The following is a 22,962-nucleotide window of genomic DNA, read 5'->3' as shown; positions in this document are numbered from 1 at the left end:
AACCTTTTTTTTTATGCATTAAATGCAAAGTTTATTAGTTTTTTGAGTTTGTGTTTTAGTGTTTGCAAACACACATCAGTGCTGTTCGTGGCTGTGCTTTGTTTAATAGAAAATTAATTAGGAATGCAAGTATTGACTCCCAGCAAAGCTGTGGTTTCTTGAGACATGGCTATTTTGGACTTGAACCATGGGATAGCATAATCTGGGATGGAAGCATCACCAGAGAAACAAACATTCCTGTAGTCTGATTATGGGAAATAATACAATTGAGTTTATATTGGTCTGGATTTAAACATTTCTAGAGTCTTGCTTTCTCTATTCAACTGATATTATAGAGTAACTCAGAGTGGATATCTTGTCAAAGTATGAGATACCCTGTTTCTGGTTTCATCTGAAATAAGTGTCCAAATTCTCATTTTGTCATCTGTGGAACTGAGGGAGTTAATTATCATCTAAATTTCACACAGAGTCTTTAGTTTATGAAGAGTGATTTAAAATCGGAAATACTAACAAGATTAAGTGGAAAGACTGTGCCTAGAAATCCCAATCTATAGAGATACAGATAAATAATGCACCAGGCCCTTGAGTGAAGGACACCTGTCAGAAGACATTTATCTCTGACAGTTTGTTTTCTTGAGCCAGCTTAATGACTGGTGCTTTCTTGCTTAATTCTGAGGCTGTATGTGGTGAGCCAAAATTTGAGGGTTAACAAGACAGTATTTGTAGTGATTGTATTAGAAGATGAATGATGGTAAGTATAAACTCATATAAATTCACACCCATCATTCTGCTTGGATATTTATCTAGGCGTGTAGATTATAAGCAGTCAAAAGCAATCTTGCTTTTTGAATTATTAGTCACTGCTAGGCTTAGTTGGAGATCTTGTACATAAATGGCAATAGAAAGTCAAATTAATCTACTGAATTAGCTTTCGCCAGAGGGAACCTCTTTCACTTGGAGCCTCAGTCACTTTGGGGAAAAAAAATATTATTTATCTGTTCTATCCATTTATCTATATTACTGGTCCTGAGCACTCAGTTTGTCTTCTTTGCCACACTGTCTCATCCGTGAATGAGCTCTTATTCAGAATCTGCCTTGCTAGAGTATACTGCAGAACACCAAGTGAGCAGCTTGGGGGGATGTTTAGAAATACTCACTGTATTTCAGACTCATGCATTGGCAATTGGATATTTAATCTGTATTTCAGTAAAGCAGCTAAAGGAAGTTGAAATCATGACAGAGAGATGTTTGTAAATTGGATTCATGTTCACAGAAACACTAGAGCTAATACTGCACTATGTAGAAGTTGATGATTAATTGTTCTGTTTTTTTAGTGCTGTTCAAAATAGTTTTTGTTTTTCTGGTGTTGTGAAGAATGTATTCCAAATTAGAAATTGGCCAAGTGTACAAGGGAACCACTGAAAATGAGATAAAATCCTACCATATGAAATGAGTCGAATACAGAAAAAGCTTACATGGCACTCAGTAAGATATGGTTATAAATACTTACACCTGTTGCAAACAGACTGGATTGAACATTTGGTTTTCTAAAACAGTATTTAAACCTAAATTTGAACACAAAATATTTCTATGCATTTTCTTTGGTAATAGATATTTTCTCTTCTGTACCTGGTCTCATAGCAGATACCATTATAGATAGCATCGTGAATGTGACGTTAACTTATGAGCAGGTTTGATGTGCCATATGTTTCTTAGTATATACCTTTATGCATTTTTATGTGATAAGGATTTTTTTTTTAAGAACTCTTAGGGAAAATGTCTCTTCTCTTGCAAAAGAAGGTAAGATTTTCTATATGTGTGGCATTTATTATGCTATTATGCTTTTATGTTTCCCCATTTCTAAATCTGCCTTAACATGTCAAAATGTATTTTTTTCTCCTCTTTTCTGGTGTTATTCTTTTAACTGGGCTGGGATTTTGCCCACTGACTGCAGGCTGAGTTTAGAGGGTGCAGGTGTAAGACTAAACTAGGAATGCTGAACAGAAATAGAAACTGATTTGCATCCCTGTCTTATGCAGAGGTAACAAAGTTGTCACCTGGCCCTTCAAAAGCTGGACTTGCCTTTGGGCATAGGGTAAGGCAGGTTGTTTTTTGGCACCACTGGACAAATTTCTCTCTTAGGTTTTCAGCAATTTGGAAGTATCCATGGTGAGGGGAGAAAGAAACGGATGGAGCAAAGAGTCCTTCTGGATTCTATGGGGAGTCCTGGAGTGGGCTGTAGTGTGCTGAGCATGCCTGTCATTGGGGTTGAGCAGTGAGCTGAGGGCCCAGGTGACACCTTTATCTAGGTGAGCACGGTCTGCGTTCCACAGAACCTTTCTCATGTGAACTCGGTTCAGTGTAATTATTTCAAGCAAAGCAGTGTTCTGATTAGGAAAATATTTGTAGAGAGCAATTCCCTGTAACAGTTGCTGGTTGCTTCTCTCTTTGTAGTTGATCTTGCCAGTAGCCTCAGTCCGTACCGGGAAGGCAGATTTGTTGAGAAACGGCTGAGGTCCTCTTCAGAAGGTACAGCTGGGGGCAGCCGGCTGATCATAAAACCAAGGGATGGAAATGCAGAAGAGCTTAACAGCCTAAGGAAGCAGAGAGCAAGCTCATCCTCTTCCAAAATGAACAGCATGGTGAGTTTTATTCCCACATGCCTAAGCTGATGTTTTTCTCTGATTGGTGTAGCTATAGTGAGAAGCAGTGACTTCACAGATTTAACAGTAATAAAGAGGGCAGGAGCTGTCTCAGGCTTCCATAATGTGATCTAGGCTCAGCTTCAGATATTGGAAGCATTTTTTGCAGGATGTGGTACTGTGAAAAGGTTTGTGTACTTTCTGGGAAGAGTTTTTTGGTGACATGTGTTGGTGATTTGCTTGAGCTATTAAAGCATGAAGCTTTTCATGTTTCTCTGCTTTTGCAGGAAGTTTGCATCCAAGTATAAGTGAATAAAATGTAATTTTTTTAGAGCCAGAAAGAATGTGATAACCTTTAAAGATGCTGTTTCATGTAGGCATACAAAGCATTACACAAATGGATTTTATGCCCTAAAATACTGATTAACCATTGCTCAGGCCTGTGAACCATTTTTGGCTTGTTAGACCCAAGCTGTTAGGGAGATCTTCATGTTTATTTAAATAGTAGGCTACACTGATGCTGTAGCACTTCATTCTGTTTAGCTCTATATTAATGGTGGAAGTGGGAAGGTGACAATCCGGGAAAAACAGGAAGTAGAGAACGTGTGGATGGGATTAGGTGGTAATATGATCCTTTCCTTGTGTTTTGTTTATAAAATCTATGAGCTTTTTCCCCCACTGCCATTAGCAAAAAGCAAAATTGTCCACAGATTGACATGATTTGCTTATGCTTATTGGCATTACAGTCACACACCAAGGACTTCTAAAACAGGATTAGAGAGCAGGCTCATGAGTGAAGGTAGAATTATTCTTGCTCTCCCCCCAGTACGTATGGATATTAAGAAAACTCCTGTTTTCTGATTTTTAGTAAAAAATGAGGTTTAGGAAGTAAATCAAACGAAACCAAACCTGAAAACACCTTTTCCACCCTTTCCTCCCCACAAACAACCAGAAGACAAAAGAATAAACCTGAGTTTTCCGGAAGCAAAAGAAAAAAAAAAATACTAAGAATTTGAACGTTCAGAGTAATACATATTTGAATGGTAAAAGGCCTCTTCAAGATACTTGTCACAATCATTTAATGTTTAACACTGCAGTAGCAGATTGCTACCAATGAATGATGCTAATGAAGAATAAATACTAGGTAAAGAATTGGTGTTACTACACAAAATATTATGAAAAGCCTTAACCTAACTCTCATACGTGGCTAGAACATCATGAGTCACATGGCTTTCTGTATTAATTTTGTTCAGTTCTGGAGAAAAATGAGCCACAAACATTTAAGGGATGTCAAATCTCTGGGGCATAGCCGAGGCCCCCGTGGCAAGGGCAGCGTTGCTGTGCAGTTCTGCTCTGTGGCTGTGGCTGCTGATGCAGGTTTTCTGGCATCACCCAGGTGTCTTGTTAAGCTGAAGAAACTGTGTACCTGTATATTTTCCCCAGCTGGTATTCTTTTCCTGTTGGCAGGCAGTGTGAGCTGCTTCTGCTTGAGGGACTGGGAGTGAGGAGCCAGAAAGTCTTGCTGAAGGGATGCAAGATTTTTCACAGGAGACAGGAAGTAAAAAAAAAAATTAGCATCTGAGAAGTTGTTTTTTATCCTAAACATCTTTCTCAGCAGAGTATGCTTGCATAATTGTCAGGTTTTTTTTGAAGATGACAGGTAAAAGTTTGGTTCTCAGACCAATGCTGTTTGTAAATGAAAGTTAGTGAAGAGAAAAATCTTTTGAAATAACTCTGCAAACGTGCCAATTTCGTAGTACTGTAAATAATGATGTGGAACAAATGCTTGAGGTGTATTGGATTGCCAATTATGTGTTTACAAAGGTGCTCTTCTTGCAGTGGCCGATTTCTGCTACAAGAGGGCACCGTTTCACCAGAAATGGTTTTGGAGAGCGTTTTGGAATGACTCGTCATTCTAATGCTCCAGCAATGAACTCATGAGTTAACAAATTCAAATCTTTTGACATAACATATAGACTAGTTAACTATGTCTCAGAAGGTTGGTAGAAGTTGTGCTTCACCTACTGTTTCTAACTAGGTGATTCTACTTTTCCAATGTGTAAGAGAGACAAGAAGAAAGAAAAATGTGAATCGGCACAGGCAAAAGACCTGAATGATCTGAAATATGCAGTCCTGCAAGACCAGTGAAAAGTGTAAACGTGTAGTTGACTCAATGGGAATTAGATTTACCACATTAAAAAAAAAACCCAAAAAACAATCAGACCATCAAGTTTATTCTTTAATGGGATTAGGAGACAGAACAGCAGGGGAAAAAAACTTGATGTGTAACATTACTTGGAACTAAGAGAAAGTGAGATATGAGTGAGCAACAGAATTATCTATCACTTGTCATAGTAGTGGCTAATATGGAATATCACATTTATCAGTACAGAGACAAAAAGTTAAATTGTTTTTAATGTATGATAGAGATTTTTAAATGCTAGCAAATTAAAGTCATTAAGACCAGATAGTCGTGAAGGATGATATGAATGGAAGTAACTGTGCAGTACTTCAAGTTTAAAAAAACCAAACTTGAGAGCATAGTGGGAGCACCTAGCTCACACTGCCCAATTTAAAGACATGAGTTACACTGTGCTGTATGCATACATGTGTTTTCACTCTGCCTAGAAATATAGCTGCATATGTGTTGTGGATCAAGACTGCCCACTTATATTTGGCTCTTGCAGATCTGCCCTTCTGCCTCCCTGCTATTCTTTACAAGAAAAATAGTTATTTGTCTTTACAATTGTACCCTTGCCCACACTTGTCTATCAGCATATGTACTACTTAACTAAAAAAACCCCTTATTTTTCAACTTCTTGTCTCAGTGGGTGAACATTATGTTCTGCAGGACTGTGTTTCTCTGGCCACTCTTTAGCTGTTTTCTCTTCAGTTTCTCATACTTGCATCTTTTCTAAGTGTTCTCTGTTTCTTGCATCTTAAATTCATCTTCAACTTTTCACCCTTGCAGGTAAAAACTTTTGTGCTTGCCCTCAGTGCTGCATCATCAGCTTCCTTTGCCTGGAGCAAAGCAGCCTTGCCGCCTGTGCCAGCCCAATTAGAGCAGCACAACTTATTTTTCTGGATTGTTGCTTTGAGTGTGCCATTTCTTTCTTTGATCTTTACTGTGGTTCCTATCTATTAGATATAAAACCAAGGACTTTTGAGGCCTAAGTACATCCCAGCCTTTTCCCCTTCAGCTTTAAGAGTGGCCCTGTTGCCATGCCGTCAAATAATTGCATTTGTGTTTTCTCCCATACTGCCTATCATGCACTTGGATAACTGCAGTTACCACAACATTTGCTTCATTTCCTTTCTCAAATTTTACTCTATTTTTTTGCCTTGCCTAAAGATAAATTTTCAAGGTGCATGCTGGTACTGTGTTATTAAGGTTTTTACTGAGCTTTTTTTGGCTTACCCATCCAGTGCTGATGCTTAGCCAAAATCCCCCTTTTCTCACACTTGTCCTATGCTTGTTATGTGGGGATGCTCCAAGTACTGAACATTTCGGTAAATGTACTTACAGCATAAATTACAAACAGTGAATGCTAAACCACGTGTCAGAATACAGAACAGTATTTAATGGGCAGGAATTCAATTTGATAATGGAATTAATTGAATATATTAGTTAAACATTAAATTAAAAAAATAATAATTTACTAACTTAGTATCGAGGGGCCATCTGACATTTTGGGAATATAGAATAAAAGTAAATGATTGACACAGGCATATGCTTGCAAAAGAGAGAATAACTGCAAATATTTGAGACTCCTAGTGTGTCTGGAGGGAGCAGAAAGTCAAAGCAGAGGTTGCTAATGAAAGTATGTTATGGCAAGAACATCTGTGATAATTATCCAATTAGCAGCTGTTGTCTAAATTGTGGCTGGTGTTGTGGATATTGTGTGTGTGTAATGCTACCTCAGTTTTGTTACCTAAGTGATTTGGGGTGACTTAGAAGTTAATAGTCTGGTTTCTAGTATACTTCAGAAATAGTACTTGCAATGTACTTGGAGCAATTATCCAAACCACTGTACTAAAATCTCTTTCTGTGTTTGATATTCTACCTTATCAGGCTACCCCAAAACCTGTAGCTCATGAAAGTGTGTTTATTGCTTCTCACAGATAGATTTATTTTTAATGTTACCTGAGTACCCTTATTTATTATCAAGCACCAGTTTTAATCCAGCTGCTACATCATGACAGAAACAGCAGGATCCTTTGCCCCTATGGACTTCAGTGAATGTACATGAATAAGGGCTAAAATGTTTTTTATGTTCCTCTTGCCTATGCTGAGTTGTATGATATTTTGCTGATGTATTATTTAGCACAGAGTATGAATCAAACTAGGTTGGCTCCTAGTCTAGAGAGAATTGAAGTAATTGTCATATTTGCTTGAGGTTACTTCAACACTGACCTTCTGGAAGCTGTGTTTTTTACTCAGTGTATGGCTATTACATGAGGTGGAAGCTGCTATTGAAAATACTTGAGTTGAATGTGTTTCAGAGGGTGACCAATGAGTAGATTTGAAGGTGGAGTTGAATGTGGCTGTTTTTTGTGACCCATAAATGTGACCTGTAAAGGCCTGATAAAACCCTGTGGGATATGTTCTTCTTCTACAGGCTGGCGTTAATTATTAATGCCTGGAAAGGCAGTGAACGAAAGGTTAGAGCGAGGATTTGAGTGCTCAGGGCTTCAGTTCAGGTTGAAAAAAACCATTAAACAAAACAGCCTTTTTCAGATATGCCAAGACTGTTACAAAAATATGAACTAGATAAGCAAAATGCGCACACTTATTTACTGTCTTCTGTGCAACCTTCTTTAGAACTAGCAATGTTATGTATGCTCTGAATTGCTGCAGCCTGTTTCTTTAACTTGCTATAGGGTGTATTATCTCAGGTATCTGTGGTGTTCATGAAAGCTTTGTCTTGATTAAAATAGATATGCCATTCTTTTTGTGTCACTGAATTACAGTATTTCTGCTTAATTCAAATTCTTCTCTGCTATTCTGGGCTTCTTGAGGGAGAATATTTAGGAGCATCAATTGTTACTGAACTGTTCAAGCAAACCCTGTAAGGCAGTGGTTCACCCTTCATGGAAAGTGGACTTGACAGCATTAATTTATAACTAGATTTGTACTAACATAACAAAATTCCCCTTTTTGCAATGAATTTGGCATTTTGCTCCTCTGTGAAAAGAAACTGTTGAAGCCACTTAAAGCAAGAACTGTCAGGACTACTTTGATACTATAAGGCTGAACAGTGCTATCTAGATAGGAATAAACTGACTATAGGTACTTAGCAATTTGAGCCTTATATTCCTAATTTAGTGTGGAGCCTTTCACATACTAATAGGATAAAAAAGTGGAAATGGCAGATAGGGATTTAAGCACTTTGGCTGTGATTTTTAGGTCGACTCAACTAGAAGCTTTTTGGGTAACTACCCTGTGGGAAATTCATGTCTGTAGTGTAATGTGTGTTTCTTAACAAACGAAGGGCTTGTGAAAATCAGATTGCCGCTGTTAAACACTTTGAATTAATTCTTGAGATCAAGTAACTAACAGAAATTAATTTAGATGTGACTTAATGCTTATGCTGTAATGTTCTGTGATCTTCTTTAAGGACATAATCATGGCCCAGAAAAGGATAAACTGTTACTCTAGCATTGGAGTAAAGATTTAAATTGAATTTTATGTATTGTTACATTAATACAGGTAGAAGGTAGAGCTGTTGGCAATTTTAAATCCAGAATCATCATGGCAGTTGGTGGATGTGTTTGTTGAGTAGCAAAAATAGAACAGAATTAGTTCTTTCTGTGCTTTTATGGGTTAACTGCAGTGGGTGAACTGCACTCCTCAGCCACTGCCTAAATTCCCTCTGGCAGGATGAGAAGTGGAAAGGTGGAAGTGTGAAAATATGCACACTGAGGTAAGGACGATTTAACAGGGAAGGCAAAAGCTGCACACACAAACAAAGCACACAAAGGAGTGAATTTAGTAGTTCCCAGGGGCAGACAGATATTCAGCCATCCGTCCATCCGTCACACCTAGTGGGTACTTTGGAGGATAAATGCCAAGAGCGCCCCTTCCATCTTCTTTCCCAACTTGAACTGCTGAACACAGTTCAGCATATGACCAGATCCCTTTGGTCAGGTGGGGTCAGCTGTACCAACTGTGTCCCCTCCAAGTTCTAGCTCACTCCCAGTCTCTTCAGTGGCAGGGCAGTGTGAGGAGCAGAAAAGGCCTTGGCAATTGTGCGAGCCCTGCTCAGCAATACCTAACGCATATATGGCTGTGTTGATAACACTGATTTGGTGAGAAATCCACAGCACAGCACCATAAAAATGTAATTCAGTTTTTATAATTACAAAAATGGTATTCTGTCCCATTCAAAACCAGTACAAACTGGGTATCAGATTTTTTTTCAGAAGACTTGTAGGAATACTTGCTCTAAGTGTTGTCTGAATGAATTTACAGGACACTGAACTTCTAAAACTATAGGTGGGTGTCCCCTGTAATGCACTGTGTTTAGTTTTCTGTTCTAATGTTTTTCAGAAAAAACGTTTATTTATTTATTGAGACTCAAAATATAAGTGTAAAGTACAGGCAGTTGATGGATTTTTCTAACAAAATACACTTTTGTGCTAGTCTTGTTGAATCCCCCAAATAGTTTTGCCAGTTAATGTAAAAGATAGCTTGTTCTGAAGCTGCTTATCATTTAGAGTTGATATTATTTTTATGGATTTCTTTTTCCACATGAAGGGAAAGACTTTTCTGCCCAGAAATATCTGGTAATATGTTAAAATGCACCCTAGGGATCAATATTGTTTAAATAGATAGATATAATTGTCAAGCAAAAGCAGCTTGGTAATTTTTCTGTTTTATTATGACTTTTACATTTTACTTTCCTATTCATTACTGTGTTTTCCATATGCTGAGTAAAAACCTTCTGAATATAGGTGAGTGCTGCAGCAAAATTGTTATGCAGTCTTCTTGAAGTCAACCCTTCAGTCTGTTTGTGCATGTGGGCTACTGAAGTCTTTGTCACCACCTATCATACCATCACCAAAGAAGTAACTTGTTTGTGGTGAAGATACCTACCTTCTGCTCAGTGCCTGTCATGCTGTGGACCTGTGAAATAGGTCAGGGATTTACCAAGGATGAAGCAATCCTGTGAAAAATCTAATGGATGCTGCCAGCTCTCATGGTACGTTAATCAATATTAGGAGAGAAAGAATCACTGATGCATGCAGGCACCTTTGGGGATGATCTGGTCCAACACCTCTGCTCAAATCAGGGTCAGGGATGGCATCCCTTCACCAGGGACGTGTGTAGTTGGATTTAGAGTGTTTCTGAGGGTAGAGGCTCCAGAGCCTCCCTTGGTATCCTGTCCAGGTGTTTATCCAGATTTATGGTTTAAAAAAAGAACAAAGTTATTTCTTGTTTTTTTTTTATATTTCAGTTTGCTCTTCTATTCCCTGGGCAGCACTAAGAGAAGTGTGGCTCTGTCTTTGACACCCATGACCACCCTTGTTTGTCAGATGCTCAAAGGCCTTGGATACTGGGAAGGGATGAGTCCAGTATTGAAGGATAGGGAGCCAAAAGGAATTCTAAACAGAGCTCTCTTGACACCCCCCACTGTGCTACAAACTCATTTCCTGTGCCTTCGGGCTCTGCCTCGTCATTCTGACTGCAAATGTGCTGTGTTGGGCAGAAATTATGAAGTCACAGGAACTGAGATCATAAGAGACACACAGTCTCTTATGTTTCCCCCATTCTACTTTGTGGAGCAGTTGTGCCAGAGAAGGAGGTGGTTTATAGGGAGTTCCTGTGATATCCAGTGATGGCAGGTGGGAAGTAGAAGTATGAGAGAGTGGAGAGGCCACAAGGACTTTAACAAGTGTTTCTGGAAGAATTGTAAGAGGTGGCAAAACCTGATGCAACCTCTGCTTGCAAGCTGGGATCTCTTCCCTGCAGAAGGGCAGAGGTCAGGGGAACGTGGAAGTTACCATTGGTGAAGACAGGTTAGAGAGTTATCTGAACTAGTGTGACTGATCTAATGTCTGTATTTTATTACACTTAATTTTTAAATAAAAGAGGAACCTTGTGCAATGAGTAATACTTAAGTGGAAAAATCTTTCCATTATCGGTAAGAGAAAGTACTTCCTCAGAAAAAGAAAGTAAATTACTTTAATTGAATGTTTGCTATGCCCTAGAAGATTAGTCATGTCTTTAATCTTGGGAGATGCCCTTAGCATGGACAGTATTTTTGCAACTGTGGTATATCTTCTTGGGTTAGCATATGCAAGTAATACATGCAATAGGAAAACTGAAATTTTTAGAGGACTTTTCTAAGGTAGACAGTTAATGGGCAGCTAATTCACTGAACTTGAAATTTATGGCTAGTGTAAAGAAGTCAGTTTCTTGGGTTTATCATCCTGTAGGTCAGATGATTCATAGATAGTTTGCACTGACTTATTTTTTATGAAAATAAAAATGGAAAATTGCCCTGGCTTTGCTCTTAGAGTGACTAATTTTGCCCTAGTCCTTTCTTACACACATCATTTCCTGCTGTGTGGGTCCCTCGAACAGTGTGTCCATAAACTGGTTATGTAGTGCCAGTTCTGGAATGCTTTCCTTTAAGCTACCTATTTGTATTCTTTTGCTTATGTGCGAATAAACTCAGAATAAATACAGTATTTTTTTCCACAGGCTATAGCAATTCAGGGTCGGGTTCTTCTTCCAGGCCTTTGATCCCTTTGATTGATAAAAAGAAGGTAATGGGGTGAGAAATGGAAATTCTGTTGGGTCACTTGTTAGGTCATTTGTATTTGCAGTCCTTGTCTTGCCAGTGTGTTGCTGGAGACTATACTAGATGAGCCCTGGATTAGCAGGGGCTGGAAAATTAGCTGTGGGCCCTGAGGCTTGCCATTTAGAACAGGAGATTTTTCTGGTTTAAAGTCAAGTGCGTGCTAGCCCATGAAAGACTCAGTATTGCCCTTTGTGATTTGATACATGGAAATCAGGATTGGGAATGTTTATCTAGATTTATTCACATTTTAATGAAGGTTTAGGAAACAGTGTATCATTCAGGAAAGGAATGAGATGCTAAACCGCATTTTGTTGCCTCTTGGATAATTTTCTGTATTCATAGCATTCATTCACTAAAACTAATTAAATTAATTGAAAAAACATAGACCTGGTGAATAACTTAGTATCTATCTTGTAAACTTTTCATAAGTTGCTGTGTAGATGTTTTCATGAGCAAATTGCGCACAACCCCCCAGACAACACAAACTTTCCAAAATTATTACACTTATAATGTGTGTTTTTTATTTGAATTCTTGATAAAGTAACAAACATTCTGTGATTTTGTTCTATGAGAGGCTTTTCGGACTTTGAAGGGCATTAGTGTTGGATAAATGTGTAAGATTAATATTTGCATCAACAGTCTGGATAGCTGTTGTGATTTGGAGCTGACTGGTTATCAGAGGCACGCTCATACTTGAGAAGTAGTTGTTTAGTAGTAGGTGGAGCAATTCACTGCATGACACAAAATGCCTTGATACCAAAGAAAACCTGAGGAAGGAAGTTAAGGTGTTTAGTAACAGACTGCTTCAGGATCTTGAACATCTGCAACAGGATGGGGAGTTTTAATCAATTGAAAACTAATAGGAGGTTGTTCACTAAAGTCTTTTTCTGTTGCTTAGACAGATATCTTGCATAGAAAGGGCTTCAGTTTTTCTTTCTTAATTGTTTTTTCTTCATACGTGTTTTAAGTTACTCCCACATACCCAACCTGTTATGTCTGATGCTGTGGAACACTGTAGTAGAACACTGTAGTAGAACTCCTGTCTCCTAAAAATGACTCCTACAAGATTCTTCACTGAATAACTTTTTTTAGGATATCTAAGGAAATGAGGTTAGTTTTGACTGCTCCAAAAATCAGAAGTCTCCTGTCATCTTTTTTTTTGGCATCTTTTAGTTGATAAAAGTAAAACCCAGCAGTTTTGACTTAGTCACTCTAACCAAAATGATTAGATTGAAAGTGTTGGGAGTATATTTTGAAGAAACTATCCCAAAATAAGCATTGTGAAACTTGTGTTATGTGAAGCAACATGAGTAAATAGTGAGAGGGTACACTTTGCTAAATGAAATTGTCTTTATAAATCTGTTGCCTTGGCAGACAGTTATCCTGGAAGACTTTCATCTTTCTAAATTTGCCAGCTTTGGAAATCTGTCTCCTTACTGGAGTGGAGGAAGTACAGTAGGAAAAATGAGAACCTGATCCAGAGAGAAGCAAGGAGGATAAAGGGCAGGACTTAACTGAGACTGGGCTGTGTTCCCATTAGAAAATGGGTGGGGTTATGAAGTGCTGATAAGAAAGGAAGAGTTAAATATAAGAAAATTGTCATTAAGAATGTGATGGACTTCACTGCCAGTGCTATGGAAAAGGAAGAGATGAAGCATTGGGAAGGAAGAAAGTTAATGAGAAATTTTTGGCGAGGAGATCTGAAAGTTAAGAGGATGGGAAGTAGTTCAGTTTAAGAAGCTGGAAAGATGGGAGAGGTTGTCTATATTTTTATAAATCAGTTGGGAATTGAGGGAGAAACTGGGAGCTAAGGAGGTCAAGAGCTTACAGAACTGGTTGTCAAGAGAAATTTGTAATCCTTCTGTTACCTGAAACATTGAAATTCAGTAGTTAGTTTTATCTTCTTGGAATATTCCCTATAGGGGATGATATTCAGAAGAAAATACAGCGGCCTGTAAAATATGCATTGTTGGCACAAACCTGTCAGGCATTTCAGCTAGAAGAGGGAAGTAATGCAATTTTCCTGCAGAAAGTGTGGCAGTATGCACAATAGTTTAAGTATTTTCATTAGCCACATTTCAGCAGAGCTTTTCCTCCAGATGAGAATAAAAAGTTGTCATTTTTGTCTTTATTCTTTAAGGACATATGTGACGTGGTGAAAGCAATTTGATATTATTATCAAAGCTCTGTCTTTCCTCTGTCTTTGCCTTCTCTCAGCCTGTAGAAAAAAGAAAAAAAAGGAAAAGGAATATTTTTGCATCTTTATGAATAAAAATTAATGCCTGTAACTTCCATGCATCTTGGCTCTGGTTAAAGTTAAATCACAAAGTTTTTGAGATGCCTGATTAACGTGCCTTGTTCACACCTGCACTAGTCATCACAGATAGAGTCAGGACAATTTTTCCCTGTGTATAAGATAAGGTAACTTTTGCTTTCCTCATAGCTTGCGATATCCTTTGTATTCCCCATTCCTAGGCTAGAGGAAGTGTGTGCAATCATTAAAGATTATGCAGAAAGAAAAATGAATAAAGGAACATAAGAAGAAATCATCATGGGGTTTCAGATATTGCTTGCTCCTAGGCACATGTTAAGGGTGTGGTTTGATGTTGTAAAATGCCCAACTAAAGTGAGTTAGTTCTCAGTCTATCAAATTATGCATAGGTTAACTTGTTTTTACACTGAGTCGCTTCTAAAGTTTTTAAAAACAAAAAAAGGATTATTTTCTGTGATATGATCACAGTGGGAAAATTTCTATATCTTCGAAACAAACCCAAATAATCATCAGTGACAGAGAACTATCTCTGTAGACAAGCTGTCAAGCTATTCATACTGCTTTCCAGGTTCTAAGAACAGAAGGGATGCAGAAATAAAGTTAATTCCTCAGAGCAGTAGTTTAGTAAGAAGATATGACCAGATCTAATAAAAGAACGTTAATAATAAATAATAGTAGAAAAGTAAAATGTCCTTCTTACTTTACTGTGCCCAGACACAAAATCAGGAATAAAATATTCCATTGAGAAGCAACTAACAAAGCTTATTTGTGCAAATGAAATTGTCAGAACAGACAGATTTAGAATGGGAGTTGTGGATGTCAGATTCTTCATTGCCACTATTAGGCACTGATAAGATGAGACATTGAATCTCAGCATGTTGGTGTCTTTGTGAGGTTTTTATTTCAAAGAGATACAGATACATGAATAAAAATCTTGAACCTAAGTGAAAGGAATAGTCAACCACTCAGCCATGGTTCATGAATCACAGTAGTTCGTTTTAATAACTTCAGTTGGGAAAGTGGATGCCAAACTATTCTATCTGGATTCTTCAAGTGGACTCAGCTGTCTACTGGAAGGACCTACAGGTGGAAGAGAATAGGACTGAATCAGGGATGGTATGCTGGCTAACACAAGAAAGAAAAGCCCTGTGAATGCATGGTTTTGCTCTCAGATAGCATTCACCCGTCTATACAGTCTGCATAACAAAAGCAGTTGTGGCATTATTAAATGGTATGAAGAAATGGTATGAAGACTGATTTCTTGAGGCATATTTATTGCTGCTCAGTGGGAGGCCTGTAAGGTCTATTAACCAGAGGAGTTCAAAGATATCTCTTGTTGTTCAATATTTATTTTTTAAAAAACTCCATGCAGCAGGGTGTCGGTTAAAAAGGTTTTAGGATGCTTTGTTGTCCCTCTAATATGCATTTCAGTTTGTTTAATGGAGCTCTCCATTTTGGAGCTAGCACATGAAACTGCCAAAACGAAATTGTTTGTGAGCCTGGTTGTTGTTATAAAGAAAGAAAAGCCAATGTTCCTAATGGTAAATAAAAACTTTTTCACAATCAGATACTTTGATCATTGTTGCATATTTTAATAGGTGGTGAGCAAACTTAACACTTTTTTTCTGCCTCTGTGCTGTGATGGCAAACTATCTAATTTCTAAAAATAGTGCTAACCATGCAGAATCTGTCAAGGGTTTTGTTTATGATTAGAATTATTTGGCAAATAAAATAAATTTCAATTTTTATTCATTCTGCATATTCTGCATAAGGTTGAGAGAGAACATTTTTGCACTGATGTATTGCAAGCTGTTTTCATACTCAAGGTGACCAGAAGGGTTTAGCAGATCCTAATGTGAATTAGGATTTCATTTAAGATCAGAGTTCCATTTTGATACTCTGTTGCTGCATACAAGGTTTGCCCACTAGCATTACAAAAGCCAATTAGCCTATTAATGTTAGTAGGTATTTATAGGGAATAGCCATAGGTCAAATACATCCATGAATATTGCCTAAGAAACCTTTTATTTTTGCTTTTTCCTCCCCTCTTAGACTCACTGTTGGAAATTATTTTACTAACACTATTTCTGGACCAAAACCAGGCTATTTTGTTTTCTGTACTTGTTTTTAAGTAGAGTGCTGGTGGTAAAGTGGCAGTGCTGTGTCCAAGCACTGTGTCCTCTGTGTGTTGAATTAAAAGAGATGTTGGGATCACAGACTAGAGGAGAACAGAGCCATTTTCTTAGGTGTGTGTGGATATCAAAGAAATGTCTGGCCTGTATGTGCCCACAGGTTTCAACAGGAAATAAAGGTTGCTAACTTTTTAGAACTGGAAAGGACCATTCTCTGGTAGACCTTTTGTATGGGACTCGTCATAAAAGGCTACCAGTTACCTCTGGGTCAAGGACAATGAGTTCTGTGGGAATAAGGAATGAAAAATAGGAAGAGATGGAATAAATGTGGCTTCACTTGCTAGGTTATTTCAAAGATGTGAGATTTAAAAAAAAAAAAACCAACAAAACAAACTAAACAACAGCCATTGGACCAAACCACCAAAAACAGACTGTGAGAAAACCAAGCCTGATTCCTAAATTAATGGTAACTGTGTTTTTACTTCCCTTAGGCTTCAGTTTTAAGATGGACTTAACTCCATCTTTTAGTAAGTGGAATTTTTCTGTCCATTAAAGCTACTTGTAAATGATAAAGCTACCTCCTTGGTATTTTCTTCTTTTTATTTGAGCAGATTGAGATCTTTACATATCTTACTTTGCAAAGCATTTTGAGTAATTTTATTTGTTTTATGATTTTTACTTGGCTTCATAAATTTTTTTTAGGGAGGGTAGGTTAAGCAGAAGGAAAAAAATAAACCCTACTATTGGATTCTAAAAGAAAAATGAAATATTTGTGAAAGTAACCAGTACAGAAAGACAAAATTCACCATCTCATTCTTGTCCTACTCATATGCATAGTCAATAGCTACAGTAGCAATAAATATCTTAATTTTGCACCTCCCAAGAAGAAGAATTTCTTTGCTGCAAGGTGTATCGACTTCACCTGGATGTTAGCTCATGCAAATGATGTGAATATCTAGTCTCTCATAAAGCATTTTGCTCTGTAAAGAAAATGGCTCTTTGTAAATTTGTGCAGAACTGATAATTTTCCACCGCTGTTTCCTGTGAAGGTGATGCAACTATATATGCATTTAAGAAAATAAAGTATAGGCAGTAACACACATTTTGTGTTATCAGTTGTATTCGTTGAAGCAAGAGTCCTGTTGTAGCTCAGTAGGATGACACAGGGAATTATTCCAGTGTGCTATGGGAAATAATTTGCTTTGGATTTTCTTTGTTGCTGTTGTTCTTAATGGTTTTTATTTGCCTCAGGACTACATATATTTTTTATGGAAGGGCTGCTGATCATAACTGCTTATGTCTGTCAGCCTTTAGGTGACTATTCTTCATCTATCATCCACTTGCACTGAATTCCGCAGATGCTGTGAAGGGATATTTGTTTTTGTCAGGAGATGTGCTGTAGCATGGTGCAGAAAGATGTGAGCAGTACAAGTAATGTAATTTATTAGTCTAATTGAAACAGGAAAAAAAATGAACAAGCTTTTGTTACGGAAATCCTTTTTCAGGGCCAGTTCCTTAGGTAGTAAGTAATTATCTTGGAAGAAGTGTTTGTGTCTAGGGAATAGGTCTATTTTTTTCTAGCTGCAAAACTGGCCTGGTAAAAGATACTGTTTCTTCTAGTAAACCTTGGTTTTCTTAGTTTTTCAGTCAATCATGCTTGCAACAATTCTGCTAATGTAGTTTTTCAGTAGCCCATCTCCCTGGTATTATGTGCTTTCAACCAACACAAGCAGAATGTAAGCTATCTGTCATTCACACATTGAAAAGTCTGGAAAAGTAGTAATAGATCAGAAAAATTAAATATATATATATGTGGTTTATCCACTTTTTCTGTATGGCTGCTTTTTATAAAGGTGATGCTGTTGCTTTTCTCCCACTGCAGCTATTCACTGCAAACTCCTATTTCTTTGTAGTTATTTTCTGGACTTAAAAGATGGTGCATTTCTTAATTTGTCAGCTTTCATCATTTACATTTGTAGGTGAAAGCTGCCAAGCCCTATTAGGGGGTTAAGCTCACCAGGGGGATACTTGTGTCATTTCCACCCGCTTGTCATGTTATTTTCTCTACACTTGTTAACTGGAACTGTCAACCTGTAAAGTGCTCTTACAACATTTGCTCATGAGGTGCTGCAGGAGGTGACATAAGCTAATAGAAGGAGTTGATGGTAACAGAAAATCTCATTTGTACGTAGTGGAAGTGATGAGCTCAGGGACTTGCACTTTGATTGCATTGTAATTAACGATGCTTTGTATATCTTAGTGTGATAGCTGCAGAGACTGCTGCTGTCTCCTTGGTCCTTTCTGACAGGGTTGTTTCTCCTAAGAGAAGTGGACAGGAGAGAACAACTGAGAGGTGTGTGATATAGCTGGACTGATTGCAAGTTTCTCTGCTAATCACAGGCCCATCCCTCATGATTAAGAACTGAAAGCCAGTCTTCAGCCTTATGTCCCAGTTGTGGATGTGATGGCTGCAGAACTGTATTTTGAAAGCATTTCTTTTATTTATCAACAGCTGAAAGGTTATGTAGATCTCCACAGAAATAAATGCTAAGGAAATGGAATGAAGAAAGAAAGTTACCTGATAGTGCCATGTAAAAGGGTGCCAAGATAAATTCCTGATGCTGAAGCTCCTGAAGATTAAGCTTTCTGCACCTGCTGTTGTTGAGAATCTTTGGGCTGTTTGGTTTCCTTGTGCTGTTTCTGATTACCTCTATAGAGACCAAAGACATTATCAACTGAATTTCTTATTGTGCTGGGTTGCCATCTTTCCTTTCTTTAGAAAAAAGAGCTTGTGAAGGGGATGAGTAGAGCTGTCCCTGTCTGGTAGCTGCCGTCATCTGGAATTTGCTTTGGTTTGTCCTGGTGGCAGATTGGCTTAGTTCTCTCTTTGTGAATCCAGAGGGGTCCCCACTTTTAAGATAAATACATTTGTGAACTCACAAGTCTGTTTAAGAGGGAGCCTCTTTGCTATCTCTTCAAGTCTGTGTTGGCACCACATATTTTCCTTCTGACTTTTAAATATCACTAACTACTGGTTCTTCCATGCTGAAGGACTGCTCATGCTTTTAACTTCTTGCAGGGCTTCAGACATTCAGTATTTCCCTGTCTGCTTTTCACATGTCTTTTATCAAGACTTAGTGAATCTGGCCTTGACCAAGTGTTTTGAGGAATGGGCATGAGCAGCTTTATTCCTTCTGGGCCATCTTGCAGTTAGCAAGCAAAGTTGATCATATCTTGCCTAGCTGCCCAACGTTTATCATTTATATACTGAAGATTTTTTAAAATGTTTTAAAAGATCTGTTTTCTTACAGAGCAAGTATTTGAGCCTAGAGCTAAAGAAAGAGAAGCTTTCTTTTTTAGCTAGCTCTTGAGAATGTTTTGTATTTACTCCAGTGTAATAAATGAATTACTTACCTATTGCCTTATTTTGACTGCATCTCTCATCTCCCTACACTGGACATTTGTTCCCTGCAATCTTGTATAGCAAGTACCTGTAGGACCTATTTGTAAAACTTAACTTTTATTGGATGATTTATATTGGAGGTGGATTTTGTAGTCAGTGGAGAAAAAGGCTCCTCTAGGAGGTAAGGTAAGAGTAGCTAATGTTAACCTCCTTTCTAAACCATGTGAAGATTTCCTCACTGCTCTCCCTTGCTGACTGTTGAGAGGACCTCCAGAGATTAACATCATTGGGCTGGTTCACTACTAAAGTATTTGACTCAGTTTGGCTGCTTTTTTTTCCTCTGTGCTGACAAATCCTCTGCTGTGTGGATCCAGCCAACAGTTACCCATTTCAGCTGATAGATTTGTCCCTTTGTCTCTCTGTCATGTTGGGTTAGCTAGATTCTTAAATATCTGCAGGGGGTTTTGGTTAAGTTTTTAACTTGATTCGATCTGAGCTAGTTGATACCATTTAAAGTACCACTTGAGATTCTGTACACTGGTAGTTCCCTTTTCATTAAGTGGGAATTGGTTTAATGTAGCTAAATAAATACTCTGTCAGATTTTACAGTGGCCTTTTTCTTAGACATACTGACTGATACTGCTATGTATAATAGATGTGAGCCAGCATTTTTTTATACTGCCCTGCTTTGGATTTGTGTTTTCTTTGGAAATGTGTTCAGAACAGTTTTTCCTTGTTTTTGTTTGTTTATGTTTGTCTTAGTCTTGTTGTTAAATAAAAAAAAAAATAAATCCAGAAATCCTGGCTACAAGGATATCAGAGGGCATCCCTAACAGTTGCAGCAAATCAGGGAAAAGAATTCATTTGAGTTTTTGTTTTGATTTACTGCACTTAGAAATCTTTTGGTAAAGGGATTGACTTAGGGGGAGGAGATGGAAGACAAATTTATTAAGGAGCAGATTTCATCCAGATATTCTTGGGTCCAGCAGTAGGGTGTTATTCATCATTAACAGAAATGGTAGAAACATGATTTGGGTTAATCTTCAGCACAAATACTGTAAGCCATGAAACAAACCACCAAGTTACAGCAGTTTTTTTAAGTACGGCTTTCCTCCCTTAACTCAGTGTTCCTTGAAGTCAGGAAACCATATTCATACCTGAAAATGCATTTGAATATAATAGTCTGGACAGTCTGTGGTTACTACACATTTACATACTTTTCATCCTGGCCTCACCCATGTCAGTCCATCTCAATCAGAGATAAATATTTTGTTTCAGGCTTGCAAGATGAAACTGAGACTGACTTCTACAGCTATTGCTCTGAAACTCTTAGATTTGATTAGCATTTTTTTAATAACACTTCAAACTGCATGCCAAGGAGATTTAGTTCTTGGTGTTATCTGAAATAAGATTCTTATTACCTTGGGAAAAAATATATCCTTCCTCTTTAATTTCCTAGAACATCAGTGTATACAGAGTACATGACATTTTGTCTTATGATTGTATTTTTTATTAGACTAGAAGAAATGTATTGGGGAACTTCTAATAAAAATCAATTGAAATTTTGCATGAGGAAAGATATGGTGTAAATGGTTGGATATAGCCAAGATCATACCATTATTCTTCATGACATTAAAATATAAACTGCATTGTCAAAAAGTAGGAGATGCCTGAAGTTTAGATTGCTTACTTTAGGATCCATTTAAACTCCTTTCTCAGTAGGGCATTTTCATTTAAAGTCTGGAAAAAAAAATAGTACAAATTTAGTAAAAGACTTCTTTGTAACGAAGTTATATTTTTATGAACTCTTACAAGAATTGACGTGATACCATACTCTCTTACTTTATGATCCTGGAATTGAAGACCTGAGAAATGAGTGAAGGAGCACACTAGATTTTCTGGTGAGCAAATAAACCTTTAATATCATCAACACAGAAATGTCAATCATCAAGCAAGTAGACTACTTTTTGCCTGAGAAAATAAAAACATGCTTTCAAAACAGTACTTCAAGTCCCTTTTTTCTTAACCCACTATCTTGGAAAACATGGTCAGAAAAAACAAAAAGTAACATTGCTCTCAAAAATGCCTGTGGTAGTACAAGAATTTTCTCTTCTCATTTTTGCAAAAAGACTGACACTTGTTACAGTAAATGCACCTATTGCTGGAGAAAAAAAACAAACTGAGATGAAAAATGCTTGCTGTGTCAATGCCCCCATATAGAGTGTTGAAAAAGCGTGCAACAAGAATAGGAAAGAGATTACTGGGTTGTAAACAGGTATTAAAATATCCTAGTAAGGCAAAGCAAATTTTAATCTCAGTTTAGCCGATAAGTTGACAATAGAGATGGAGGTAGAAACAATGAATATGAAAATAAGAGATCAGAGATAACAGGTTAAGATTTCAAGAGCAGATATTGCTCTTTCATTACCTGCTTCCCTCTGTTGATTGATGGATTATGGTAGTTTGGTTTGCTGCTCTCTTTGGGATTTATTTCTAAATGCATGCATATTACATAGCACTTCATCATCTACTTCAGTTCTCCTGCTTACTGATTCCAGGGTAAAATCTGCTTTAGGCTTGATGCACTACATTTCACTCATTACATTCCTAAGAAAGAAAAATGGTTGTAGGCCTTTGCATGTTGACAACTCATAAATAGGACCTTTAGGAATTAGAGGCTTCTTCCTTCTGTCCTTCCTTGCAATGATACAAGCACTGTGTAAGAACAGTAGAAGGATCAACAGTACGTTGTAATAATGAATAACAAACATAATAATGAAAAACAAACATACATTGATGGTTGTTGTGCATAGCTGGCTCCCCCAGTAATACTCAGAGCGTTGTGTGCAGTCACACTTCAATGTTATGTGCAGACATTTGGCTCTTTAACACAAATACATGTGTTATAAATAGGGAGCTTAACATTGTGATAGGAAGTTATAGCCTGATCATTAAATTGTCCCATTTCTTTCTGGAAAATCCTGCAGTCACTGTGACCTTGAATTCTTCCTATTCAGTCTTCTTGCTTGGAGCCCTCCATCATAGTTATTAATGGGTATCATCAGTCATGTTTGTTTTCCATTTCAGTTTTTTTTTGTGTCCAGGGCTGATGGAGAGATCCATGTGTCTGATCTGTTTAACTTGAAGACTCTTTATAGTCACAGCTTTACTGTTATCTCTGTACAAAGCTTGTGGTATGCTTGGAATGCTGTACAAACTTGAAAATATCTGTGATAATTTCATCCAGATCTTTGGGTAATACAGGTTTGTTTGCCATAATAGAGAGTATTTCCTGTCAGTTATACCCTTTGTACATAAGGTGGAATATAGCATGAATGTATCTCGTTTTTCTCAGATAACACAGTGAAGGGATATAAAAGGGGTAGTAAAAGCTGGACAGGTTTTTTTTGAGTTTTATTTTTTGGAAAAGAACTTTGATTTGTGGTGCTTAGCTGTAAAAAGATGAGGAGATGGTAACTGTGAGGCTTTGTCACAGGCTCACTGCATAGCCTGAGCTAAGTTGCCTTATTTTTTCCCCAACTGGAAAAAAAATACGCTCATCTTGCTGGTTGTGAAGATGCTGATGTAATGAGGGGTTAGCTTCCCTAGGTGCATAAAAGATATTTTACTGAAGGGTTTTGCTATCTCCTAATCTGTGCTTTTCAGTTTAGTGTCTGAACTTATAGCAGCGCTAAAGGCCTATATG

The 22,962-nt window shown here is 37.6% G+C and overlaps 1 protein-coding gene across 4 annotated transcripts in view; it reads left to right on the top strand.

Moving 5' to 3' along the window:
• Nucleotides 1-22,962, top strand: part of CCSER1 (coiled-coil serine rich protein 1) — a 637,091-nt gene that overhangs the window by 102,509 nt on the left and 511,620 nt on the right. For all 4 annotated transcript variants that reach the window (XM_088056598.1, XM_088056597.1, XM_088056599.1 and 1 more), the window contains exon 4: nt 2,455-2,642. In XM_088056598.1, the coding sequence (XP_087912724.1) occupies nt 2,455-2,642 (188 nt within the window). The remainder of the gene's footprint in view (nt 1-2,454; nt 2,643-22,962) is intronic.

This window comes from Pseudopodoces humilis, chromosome 6 (genome assembly GCF_049639895.1).
Source record: "Pseudopodoces humilis isolate 2021_Gansu_Grassland_sample_001 chromosome 6, ASM4963989v1, whole genome shotgun sequence".
NCBI classification, from domain to species: Eukaryota; Metazoa; Chordata; class Aves; order Passeriformes; family Paridae; genus Pseudopodoces; species Pseudopodoces humilis.
The sequence above is the reverse complement of the archived record's forward strand: the minus strand, read 5'-3'. Positions and strand labels throughout refer to the sequence as shown.